The 12,322-nt window shown below is 42.9% G+C and overlaps 1 protein-coding gene across 1 annotated transcript; it reads left to right on the forward strand.

The window, feature by feature from the left end:
* Positions 1 to 1,553: 1,553 nt before the first annotated feature.
* On the forward strand, positions 1,554 to 5,372 carry LOC133027872 (cytochrome P450 26A1). The gene is made up of 7 exons (XM_061095014.1): positions 1,554 to 1,851; positions 2,220 to 2,444; positions 2,993 to 3,274; positions 3,485 to 3,634; positions 3,728 to 3,862; positions 4,287 to 4,433; positions 4,569 to 5,372. Exons 1-7 carry the CDS (start codon positions 1,663 to 1,665, stop codon positions 4,905 to 4,907), a joined length of 1,467 nt encoding a protein of 488 aa, XP_060950997.1. The 5' UTR covers positions 1,554 to 1,662; the 3' UTR covers positions 4,908 to 5,372.
* Positions 5,373 to 12,322: the final 6,950 nt, after the last annotated feature.

Here is a 12,322-nt window from a genome sequence, read left to right on the forward strand (position 1 = left end):
ACTGGGCTACTGACTGGGAGAAGCCCTGGGGCCCCTGGAGCTTTTAATTTAACTGAAACATTTTTGGGGTATAACCACACCATGAAAGTATACTATGGACCAACATGATAGATGCAGGACCAAGTCATATCCAAGCTGAGAAATACTCCACATGTTGCACAGAGTGAAAGAAAAGGTGGGGGTCATGAGGGGCCTTTTGGCTAATCTTTGCCCCAGGGCCCCATAGCATCTAAATGTGGCTGTTTTTTCTAATTCTTCTTACCGCTGAATAAAATCCAGGTAGAGATTAACGAAATTGTTTATTTATTTACTGGCTATCCATCAGCAATCATATAGCGAAGAATTAGTATCAGTCCAAAAACAGACAATAAATCAAATCCCTGGAGGATGTGTCCTCTGGTTAAAAGAATGTTACATCCGAGCCAAAATGGAAGATCAGATTATATGTCCAGGTTTTTTTGTGAGACTGTAATAATGATAGTTGTCGTTCTTTCCCACCAGGGTGAACCTCAGGGCAGCTTCTCCGTCAGCCAGAACAGAGGGATCCGTCCGCATAATGTGTCGCAGTAAAAGCAGTAGCCAGGCTGTCTCACTGCGCCCCGGCTCACACACACCCTGACGTTATGGCCGGTCGTAAAAACACAAGAGTCCAAACGCGGGGTGAGGATGTGGTGAACGGCCGATGAGCCTCTGCTCCGTGTTTACTTTTCAAGAGCTGGAGCCGGGGATGACCTTGCGTGCGCGTGCGCCAATGTGTGCGCCCGTCCCTCCGGCTGCCTGTGCTGCTGACCCAGGGTTGAACTCGCTGAGAGAGAGAGAGAGATCATTTTTATCACACACACACACACACACACAGAGAGAGAGAGAGAGAGAGAGAGAGGGTTTAAAGTCTTCCAGATTAGGAAGAGGTCGGATGTGAAAGTGGTCAGATAGAAGCTGTGTCACTCAGAGGACAGGACCGCTTCACTCCACTGTTAATCATCTTTCACTCGTATGCCTCCTGATGTTGGCACCACCCTCATGTTGGAGTAATCCCAGATGGTTCAATTGTCAGTCAGGCAATATCATAAAAATAAATAAAAATGTGAAAATGAAACACAGCTAAACTCTGAATGGCACCAGTGGGGGCCGCAGGAGACGAATTAGGACGCTCTCGAGACTCTTCTCCTTTTCGTGAAGCAGCTGAAAATGCGCTGCGTAAAGCGCTTTGCTCTTGAATGCAGGCCGCCCTGCAGGCATGAGTCCTGAGCCTGCCAGCGGCCTTAAACCAAGGTAATGAGTGTGTAAACTAGCTGCCGCATCGCCAACAAAGGCGTCTTGGGCCGCGCTGCCATTGTCTCGGAGGGAATTGGCACCTTTTCTCAGTGAAATCCGCCGCGGATTGTCTGCGTGCAACAGGAGGTAGGGATTAAAAGATGCGGCCCTTGGAACAAATGGCCGAGGCAAGTCAGTCGGTACAGGCCGGAGGCGGAGCCGAGCGACACCCACAATTAAAGATGAACTTTGAGTGAACTAATTTATCTGAGGGAGGAGAAGGTAACGGGCTGCCCGCAGTCACGGCAGCCTATAAAAGCGCTGGATGAGCAGCCCGGAGCCTCAGTAGCTGACAGCGCTTCACCTGAGCTCCTCGGACCGCGACACGCTGCCTGACACCCACTCACCATGGCTATGAGCGCGCTGCTGGCCACCCTGCTGTGCACCATCGTGCTGCCCGTCCTGCTCTTCCTGGTGGCGGTGAAGCTGTGGGAGGTTTACATGATCCGAGGCAGAGATCCGAGCTGCTCCAGCCCGCTGCCGCCCGGATCTATGGGCTTACCTTTCATTGGAGAGACGCTGCAGCTCATCCTCCAGGTAACTGCACGACCCAGATGCATCTGTCTCAAGGGGACTTTCCACGGCTGCTCCACACACTGAGGGATTAGACACCTTACATGTTCCAATTTGACCAGATCAATTAGAACTTTTTATTCAACTTCCTGCGTTTCCACCAGCTCTTTATATGAATGAAATGCACGTTTTTAAATTAACTCCATCCATATCTACTTAATGTTAAAGATCTTGAAATGTATGTTTGTAAAATATTCTAGTTTAAATGATGTACTTACTTTAAATTCTTTCTCGTTTTGCCTGCCCCATCCATTGCTGCTGTGTGTTGCCACCAGTTTGCAGGCGTATTCCACTGTTTGCTTAAAGGTCTTGGTGTGTGTGTGTTCTTGCAGAGGAGAAAGTTCCTGCGGATGAAGCGGCAGAAGTACGGTTACATCTACCGCACGCATCTCTTCGGGAACCCCACGGTGCGCGTCACCGGAGCGGATAACGTCAAGCAGATTTTGCTGGGGGAGCACAAGCTCGTGTCTGTGCAGTGGCCCGCGTCTGTCCGCACCATCCTGGGCCCGGACACACTGTCCAATGTGCACGGAGCCCTGCACAGGAGCAAGAAGAAGGTACGTCCGGATTCTTTTTGAAAGTCTGCAGAAAGTCTGTGAAACTTCAGTGTCCTCATAAATATGGCCCGGCCTGTGGCACTGCAGTCTGATGAAAGCAAATAATAGATTTACGTGCATGTTATTCAGTGAGAAGAAAATATCTATATTACATCCCAATCTACAGCTTGTTGTATTATAAGTACTGCATCTGATATTAATCCGAGACCAAATGAGGATGTTCACAAGAAACCTCTTATTTTCAAATCAAACAAAAATATCTGCTCTGTAGCTCTTTGAACTTGTTTTCACTAGAAATTGGCACTTTACAGGATTTTTTTTAAATGTCAACTTTCTTAAAGCAGTGGTTGATCATAAAAATAAAATAAAATAAAATAATTCACTTTAAAGACAGAACTACACACAGATTATCTGATAGGATTTTTGCCATGCACTAAAACAATGTATATTCTGAGTTGTCGTATCTGTTGATTTAGCACATTGGCCAAAGAGTAACTTTTTGTCATTAGAAATTAAGTTTGGATGTTCACCTCTCTGCTCTTGTCCAGGCCATCATGCGAGCCTTCTCCAGGGAAGCTCTGGAGCTCTACATCCCTGTCATCCAGGAGGAGGTGCAGGCTTCGGTGAAGGAGTGGCTGGCAAGGGACCCTTGCGTGCTGGTGTACCCCGAGATGAAGCGGCTTATGTTCCGTATCTCCATGAGGATCCTGCTGGGATTTGAGCCAGAGCAGATCAAGACTGATGAACATGAGCTGGTGGAGGCTTTCGAGGAAATGACCAAGAATCTTTTTTCTCTGCCTATCGAGGTGCCCTTCAGCGGACTGTACAGGGTAAGAGACCAACACCTAATTGTCTTGTAGCTACGCCGCGTTTTCAATGTTTTAAAGTGGAGCTAAGGGATCCAAACTCGAAGGACCATACAAGTCATTTCACATGATATTTAACAATGTTTAACATTCTAAAGCATCAGCTTCAAACACATGATATTCACTGCCGGGAATTGCTTGACTCACGCTCTTGTCATCCTTCCTATTCTCCAGGGTCTGAAAGCGAGGAACTTCATCCACTCCAAGATAGAGGAGAACATCAAGAAGAAGGTGCAGGAGTCAGACCGGGGGTGTAATCACACAGACGCTCTGCAGCAGCTTATCGACAGCAGCAAAAAGAGTGGAGAGCCCTTCAGTATGCAGGTAATGACTGGATGATCACATTTGCCTCTATCCTGCTCATAAAGCCTTTGCCTAAGTTTGGCCCTAATGCAGTGTCTGCCTTTGTGTTTCTAGGCAATTAAGGAGTCTGCTACAGAACTGTTGTTCGGGGGGCATGAAACCACAGCCAGCACAGCCACCTCTCTGATCATGTTCCTGGGCCTGAACCCTGAAGTCGTGGACAGACTGAGGCAGGAACTAATGGAAAAGGTGAGTTATTTACATAGCTTGAGCTCCATAAATCAAGGCTGGTAGTTTTTTGGGTATGTTTAGTATCGCCTGTGCCTGCGATAGAGATCACTATTGCAAAGTAAAATAAATTGGTCATGTTTAACACTGATCAAGAAGGCAGGTCTTATGAACAGCACCGAGCTGCTCACATCAATGACAAACATGCCTTTATTTATGTATGCAATTTGAGTCACTGGATATCAAGTCTTGTCCGAGCTTGGAAGGAGAGCTGAACTAGCAAGTGTGTCAACAGTAAACCAGTGGTAATTTGATTCAACCAATGAGATTATTTCAGTTCTATAAATTAGCAAATCTGAAAATCAAGCTGAAATGACCAACCAGCACTATTGAATTACCAACCATTCTTTTCTTAATATGCTTCTTTTTGTGTCATTGTGTTCAGGAGGAGCAGGGGATGGACTTCCAGAATCTGAACATCGAGTCCTTGGAGCAGTTAAAATACACAGACTGTGTCCTTAAAGAGACTCTGAGGATCAACCCTCCTGTGCCCGGGGGCTTCAGAGTGGCCCTCAAGACCTTTAAACTCAATGTATGTTAACAAAGATTTCTGAAGTTTGTTTGATTGCACTGTTTAGAGATCATGCAACCCTAAGGGTCCCACAAGCATTTCACAGAATGTGTCCAAACAAGCTGCTCACTCGTTCTTTTCTCCTCACCACTTCAGGGTTATCAAATCCCCAAAGGCTGGAACGTCATCTACAGTATCTGTGACACCCATGAGGTGGCAGAGATCTTCCCCAACAAGGAAGCCTTCCAGCCAGAGCGCTTCATGACCAAATTCTCAGCCGACTCCTCCAGGTTCCAGTACATCCCGTTCGGAGGCGGCTCCAGAATGTGTGTGGGCAAGGAATTTGCCAAAGTCCTGTTGAAGATCTTCCTGGTGGAAGTGGTCACACAGTGTCACTGGACTCTTTTAAATGGGCTGCCCACCATGAAAACAGGACCAACTGTCTATCCTGTGGACAATCTGCCAACCAAGTTTACCAGCTATGTACAAAATTAAACTGCGACTACAAGGGGTTGTTTCCTAAAAGTGGTGTGAAATATGAGGCGTGTATGTTTTTACTTCCAAATCCAAAGGTTTTGGAAGCACTCAGGTGTTCTTAGGAAACAAAGGCTGCATTTTGACGTGAAGAGAAAAGAGGTTCTTTTGGATTTGTGTCCATGTGGTCATTTGGCATGAACTGTATATACTGTAAATGAATTGAGAATGTATTTCATATTTTATATGATAGTGTTAATTTTGAATTTGTATATATTCATTATTTGAACATATGAACAAACTAAACAAGAGGCACTATACACAAACATGGAACACTTAAATCAACTCAGAGGTGTATCTATAGGATTATGTACATATATAATGTAGAGTCTGTTTATATAACTTCTTTTTCTTATCCCACCTTATTTAAATGACCTGTGTTAGATTGTATCAGCTTTTTATTTAATAAAACTGTTTTGCATTAAATCTTGATTTTTACCTTTATTTTAAACTAGATAGAATAAGGTTAAATGTGTAGAACATCTACTGGAACCTCCCTCCCGACAACAGCCTCTCTCTCTCATCTCATCTGAGATCCGATCACGGTACGCAGGTGGCAACATTCTTTTAGCGGTGTGATCACAACTGTGTTCTTGGCCACATTGAAAACCGCCTATTCACCTGATATCTCCTGACCCACAACCGATTCCTGATGGAACTGAAAGATCTTTACACTTCTCAGTGTGTCACATACATCGATTTAGTAGTGTCCACCACCGAAGTAGTAACATTGACTGGCACACATTATTTTCTTTTTTCGAATTAGTTAAATTCGTATTCAATGGTCGAGCTCTGAACAGTGCATTGATTTGCTCAGCCCCTCCTGGCTATACGCTTTCTCTGTCATACCAACAGGTACAGTTGACCGCAGGCATATCAGTCAGGCTGGCTAAAAACAAATCATTTGTTCTCCACGAACAGAGATGATATACGTGTTTATTAGCATATACATCTGGGAAGTGAGGTCCAATCACACTGTCACATTCTAAAGCCAGGTCTGAATGGAGAAACACAAAGACACGTGTGGACACTTTTGTTTAGCAGTGAGATTGTGTTTGGAACTTGAGTTAATGTTCACTGATGACAGTAATGTACTAAACTGGGTGGGTTTGAGAAACACAAAAACATTCCATTAACTTTATCTAATTGATACGTTGTGACAGGAAAAGGAAAATAAAAGACAAATGTAAAATCCATCGGGGGGGGGGGGGGCAAAACAGGCTAATGACCCTGGCAGATGAGCAGAGAGGGTGAAACTGAGTTCAAACTGTTCAGCTCAGTTTCAGGACACTCCGCCCCCATTGGAACAGTGGAAGAGGGCCAGCAGTATGGATACATGGTCACTGACAGGGATCATTCCTTCTGCATATTTAGGGTAACAACCAGTAAATGGATTGTTGTTACATGTGATTTACCAAAGTTAATCTTTAGGATCACACCATTTAAACTATTTTTATTTCAACACTTTGTAAGGAGAAGGGGAATGGAGCTCATTCGTACAGTTTCATTTGAGACTAGAAATCCCGTCCTGCATTTGTATGCCTCCGCCAACCAATGCAGTTTCAGTTAAATACGTTTGTTTCCAGATTCACCATGACCTTTACCTGTGATCTCTGGTCCAAATTTGACCCTGGCAGATGAGCAGAGAGGGTGAAACTGAGTTCAAACTGTTCAGCTCAGTTTCAGGACACTCCGCCCCCATTGGAACAGTGGAAGAGGGCCAGCAGTATGGATACATGGTCACTGACAGGGATCATTCCTTCTGCATATTTAGGGTAACAACCAGTAAATGGATTGTTGTTACATGTGATTTACCAAAGTTAATCTTTAGGATCACACCATTTAAACTATTTTTATTTCAACACTTTGTAAGGAGAAGGGGAGTGGAGCTCATTCTAACAGTTTCATTTGAGACTAGAAATCCCGTCCTGCATTTGTATGCCTCCGCCAACCAATGCAGTTTCAGTTAAATACGTTTGTTTCCAGATTCACCATGACCTTTACCTGTGATCTCTGGTCCAAATTTGACCAAATTCCACAATGATATACTTGCAACCTAATGATCAACAGGCCAAGAGCGTTTTTTGTGAGGCCACTGTGACCTTGACCAAGTTAATCCTTGAGTCCAAGTGAGTGTCTGTTCCAGATGTATTTAAATTACTGATGAATGTTCCTGACATATCACATGCACAAGAACGGGAAGTCTGGGTGGCCTTGAACTTTGACCTTCGACCACACAAATCAAATGCGTTCATCTTTAAGTCGGAGGGAATGTTTGTACCAATTTATATTGGTGATTTTGTGTCAACAGGAATGGGATGAACAAGACAACCCCAAAACATTACCCAAACAGCCTTTATATATTAGACCTATTATTTTTGTATACCATATCTGCCTATATACGTATAAACAGTCTAATCTGCACATATGTGGACATATGTGCAGATTAGACTGATTAGACCTACCTATGCACACATTTAAAATACTAGTAGTATAGTAGTAGTAGTAGTATAGTTTTAAATACTTTGCCACTGCACTTTACTCAACAACATTTCTATACAAACAGTATTTCTGTAGTGAAAGGTGTATATTCTGTATTTTTTTGTAATTAAATGTTATCTTGTGCTCTCTTGTCTACCTCATTCTGAACTCTCCTGGTGTGTGGATCAATATAGTTTTATCTTATCTTATCTTAACTTCACACTCCTGCCAGCACCCCTGAAGCAATGTATTTATCGACCCAGCCCTTCTGTGGAGTATCTGAAGCTGTAGCGCGGCCTCTTGGAATACGGTTGGTGAGCACAGGTTTTGGTCTGCACACAGGCACAGGCAACGTCACTGTGATGCCAAAACCTCAGGAATCTGGATACAGTCCCTGCACCTGCTCTTTCTTACCAGAATACATAGTTCCAGCATGTAACACACACACAAATCACACATTTTCATTTTTACATTTGTTCATTCTCTAATTACACAAATTAAGAAAGACTAGAAATAACAATGCTGGATAATATCCCTCTCTGCTTGGAGGTTAGAGCTGATCTTTGTCATTTAAAAACTGTATACACCCTATGTCCCTTACAATAAACCTGCAGTAGATTACCTGGTAATAAGAACAACTCATTGTGGATGTTTTGAGGTGCTGTCAGTCTCAGCTGCAGCATGGAACACTTTCACTGCTTGATTTGTAAGACACTAGTCTTCACTTAGGTGGCCAAATAAAAGCCTCCAGGCTGATGGTGGGCTAACTGGCAGATGTGCCTTTTTCACAGGTTGTTTCTCTCTCTCTCTGGTGCCGCTCTGATTTAAACCCAGCATCCCTCCACTCCTCACCGACTTCTTAGCATTGTACTGTTGTCCCTGGTCATTGTTTATTACTGTGCTACTTGCAATTATTGGATCCACAAATGCTGAACTGTTGTACTTATTGTTAGTCACAGTGGCTCAGAGTTTCAGTTTAATGGCCAGATTGTAATACTAAATTGTAGCTGACACCTTTATGTCCAGCCATCCTATCCACGCTGGTTCAGCCCTCGAACGATGTGAATGAACTTTTCTGAACTTTGCCTCCTGTCCTTCCTCTAAAGAACCGTCTGCTTCCCTCCATTGTTCCCCATCACCCAGTGGAGACCAAACTTACCACAGCCAAGGCCATTTTTGTCTACATTCGTGACCATTGTAGTGAATTTACAACACAGTGTTGAAAGAGGTTTGAAACTAGCTTGCTTTCAATTAGATCCTCAGGCCTGAACACGGTCCAGAGTAAATCATTGTAATAGCTGGTGAAGTAGTGTTATTGAGGGCAGCGTGTTTATACACTGAACCACTTGTTGCCATGAACAGGAGAGGTGAGGGGGCGAGTCAAGAGATTGAAGATTCTATTTGAATTTATAAGATGATAATATTCCTGCAGCAATATCGTGAGCAACGATCATCCAGTGTTTGACAACATTATTGCATGTTATCTCTACATCTGCCTCTTTACACTACTACAGATATGCAGCACAGAAAAGTATATTTAGTAAACACAGTTTGAATAGCATTGATTCCATAACAGTAATGAGAGAAGGTTATTCGAATGTCATGCTGCATACCAAAATAAAATCAAAGAATGTAAACACAACTCTGGCAAATTGAGCTCTATTATATAACAACAGCTGGTCAACAACTGGAAATGCTAATGTTTTTAAATGATGTAAATAAGTTGTGTGATGGGCTTTTTACAATTTTACACAGACAAAAACTTCTTATGTCATATTTTTCTTTTCTAAAGGCCTTTGTTCACTGATCAGGGCCTAAATGTATGCGTGCATTAAACATATGGTAGAGGGGGCAAATAGTCTTATCAAATGAAAGTCAGTGTGGTTAATCGCGCACAGTAAGGATGCACTTTAATGTCAATGGGCATCTGTTTGGTTTGATGACCGAGTTTCACAGAGAGTCAATTGGCTTATAGCATCTGTGGTGAAAAAGTCAATGTAAGTCAATGAAAGTGTTAATTCCTCAAACTGCGTTTGCACAGCGTCTGATGGCCCCTTGGCCCCTGCTGTGGAGCTGTATGCGTGCCCAGGAAGAGATGCTAATGGGATCGTTAGCATGGTTGTTAGTGGCTCACTGTGATTATTCATAATTTGAGAGAGCGTTGACAAGTTCAGCAGGTCAGATAGAGGTGAGCACTCTGGGAGAGCTTCTTATTGCATCAACATTTCTTTATCACACTATCTCTGATCAAGGTTCAACAACTACTGTTTGTTGTGGTAATGGTGAAATGCATTCAGTGTTATAGAGTCTCTTTCACAAATTACTGTAACCTCTCATTGAACTGTATGAACCAAGGGTTCATCACGATTAGTCTTATCTTAGATAGGTCAGAGATTGGAATCATTCTTCTTTCTCCTAAACCCATATCACACAGGTAGGTGTCTGTATCAAATTTGTGAGTTTAAGGATGACATTAACATTTGGTAAATCTTGGGCACACGGAATGGAGGAGACTGGGTTTAAGCCACCAACCCACTGATTTATGGACCATCCGTTCATCCTACTGAGCCACAGCCGCCCACATCATCATGACAACATAGGATCACATCTTTAGCCGTTTTCAGACATGACGTCAAGGTAAAAAATGGGGAATTGGCTATAGACTTCGCCCCCAGTTTTCCTTTCAAAGCGGAAGGCTCTCTGCACAGACTCGTTCATAACAGAAAACCCTCTGCGTTATTCAGATGACCTGCATACCACATCCTCCGCTGCAACCACTGATGTTTGTAAATAAACAGGAAAAAGGTAGAAAAGCCAAACCAGATTTAGGTTGTTTTGTACAACGTTGAGCATTTGATCTGGCTTGATGAGAACACTGAATCAATTTCTGTTTCAGTATCCTTACTCTCTCTGGCTCTGTGTTTTCCCTGAGCAAAGGAGTGAAATTCACTCTTTAATTGTGTAAATACAGGGGGTGTATTTGGTCTTCAGATAATGATTATGTTTGTTGTGGCTAATTTAAATTTTTTGTGATCAGCAACGCCTCCTGTTTGCGGACCACACTGCGGGCCACCGCGACCAAACAGAGTTTTCTGAGTGGGAAGCCCCCAGACACGAACACCAGTGGTACAGAGGTAATGATGCATCAGTCACTGAATGTGTGCGTCTTCTAAAGCAGACAGACAATCACTGTCGAGACTGATTCTGGTTTGTTGAACGTTTGTATAAATACAGAGGCTGTTTTTTGTCTGCAGATAATGCTACTGTTTGTGATGGATAATTCCAACTATTGGAGATCAGTGGTGCACCTTGACAATGGCTGTGCATGAATGTGTGTGTGTGTGTGTGGGGGGGGGGGGGGCGCCTCTGAAGGAGCAGTGAGCACTGTTGGTCCCCATGAAAGAGTTACCCTACCTTTAGTTGTGCTTAGTTGCAGATAACTTGGACAGAACTATTTGACTGTCAGAGTCTCTGGAATCTTCAAGTCACGTCTCATTTACTTTCTGTCAGACACAAGGGCCATTAAGGGACACCCAAAGGGCAAATGAGCTGCTTTCACTCTGGACATTCAGTTTCAGTTTCAGCCCCCTAGTAAAAAGTCCACAGAATGTCCACAGGAGTCAGTGTGAGAACACAACAGGAGATCCCTCTGCAGGATTCACCATGAGCGACTGGGCTTGTTTTTATAAAAACTAAAAACATCTATTCAAAAATGTCTAGGGACCTTCTGCTTCTGGGCTGACATCGGTCTTAATGAGCTATAAATAATCTCGGCAGAAGTTTAAATTTGTTACATCCTGCCTCTGGCTGCTGCACCACTCCTGCCTGAACACTCCAGAGATTCCTGTGTTCTAAAAGCTTCTGAGAGGAGAATCTCCCACTGTGTTGATCCGTAGTGAAAGGCAACCTGCGAGAAAGATAGGCTGGGCCCAAGTCTGCAGACATTCTCTTGAGTTTATATCTGAAAATGGCTATATAGTCACTGCAGGTGAGCTTTAAACGCCTCAAATGTGTTTTTCGTCTCCATGATATTCTTGTTGTGCTCTGTTATACAAATAGCAAGAATATATGTTTAACAATCCATTATTTGCACTTCATGTTTTTTTACATTTGTTGCTTTGCAAATTGTTACGCTGAATAAATGTGGATGTTATTGGATTTGCCCACAATTATTTTGGCTATAAACTAAATAATATATATGGTAATAGTTGATTCTAGTCTTGAATGTGGATCATATAGTTGTGATCAAAGGTGTGGGTGGGCCGCACAAATTTTTCAGGTTTCAAATTGGTCCACGGCATCCTTCAATTTGGGAATGGCTGTGCTGGAGGTTCCTTCCAGTTAATGAGAGAGTTGCTTCCCTCCACACTCACCAAAGTGCTGCTCATTGTGGGAACTGTTGGGTTTCTCCATCTTTTTGTAAGGTCTTGACCTTCTATGTAAAGTGCCTTGAGATAATGTATATTATGATTCAGCGCTATACAGATAACACTGAATTGAATTGAATTGAACTAAAAAACAAGTAATGTTTGACAACTGTAATTAGATTATAGCTTATATTTTGTCATGGATTCCATAGTTACGTTCCAATTACATGTGTAAATTATGGAAAGGTTTAAATTGATTGAACTTGCTTCAAACTAACCAGAACTAGTGCTGTTAACTAATGAACAGCTTGTCTGACATTCAAAGGTTCTTTATGTTAAATGTAATTAAAACATGTGCTATACCTGGGCTCCAACAATGGCCAGTGGCCTTTAAATTCAATCAAGCTGCACCAGATTCCTCAAAGTTCTATAATTCCCCTAACTATGCCTGTTTTATCCCCTTACATTATTATCTGGGAATTTGGTTTAAACGACAAAAACAAAACGTTGCTAAGGTAAATAGTATTA

This window comes from Limanda limanda, chromosome 21 (genome assembly GCF_963576545.1).
Source record: "Limanda limanda chromosome 21, fLimLim1.1, whole genome shotgun sequence".
Classification (NCBI taxonomy): Eukaryota; Metazoa; Chordata; class Actinopteri; order Pleuronectiformes; family Pleuronectidae; genus Limanda; species Limanda limanda.

Coding starts and splice junctions, on each gene's coding strand:
- LOC133027872 (XM_061095014.1), top strand. CDS start 1,663: ATGGCTATGAGCGCGCTGCTGGCCACCCTGCTGTGCACCATCGTGCTG. Junction 3,863..4,286: donor GGCAGGAACTAATGGAAAAG/GTGAGTTATTTA, acceptor CATTGTGTTCAG/GAGGAGCAGGGGATGGACTT. Junction 4,434..4,568: donor TCAAGACCTTTAAACTCAAT/GTATGTTAACAA, acceptor TCACCACTTCAG/GGTTATCAAATCCCCAAAGG.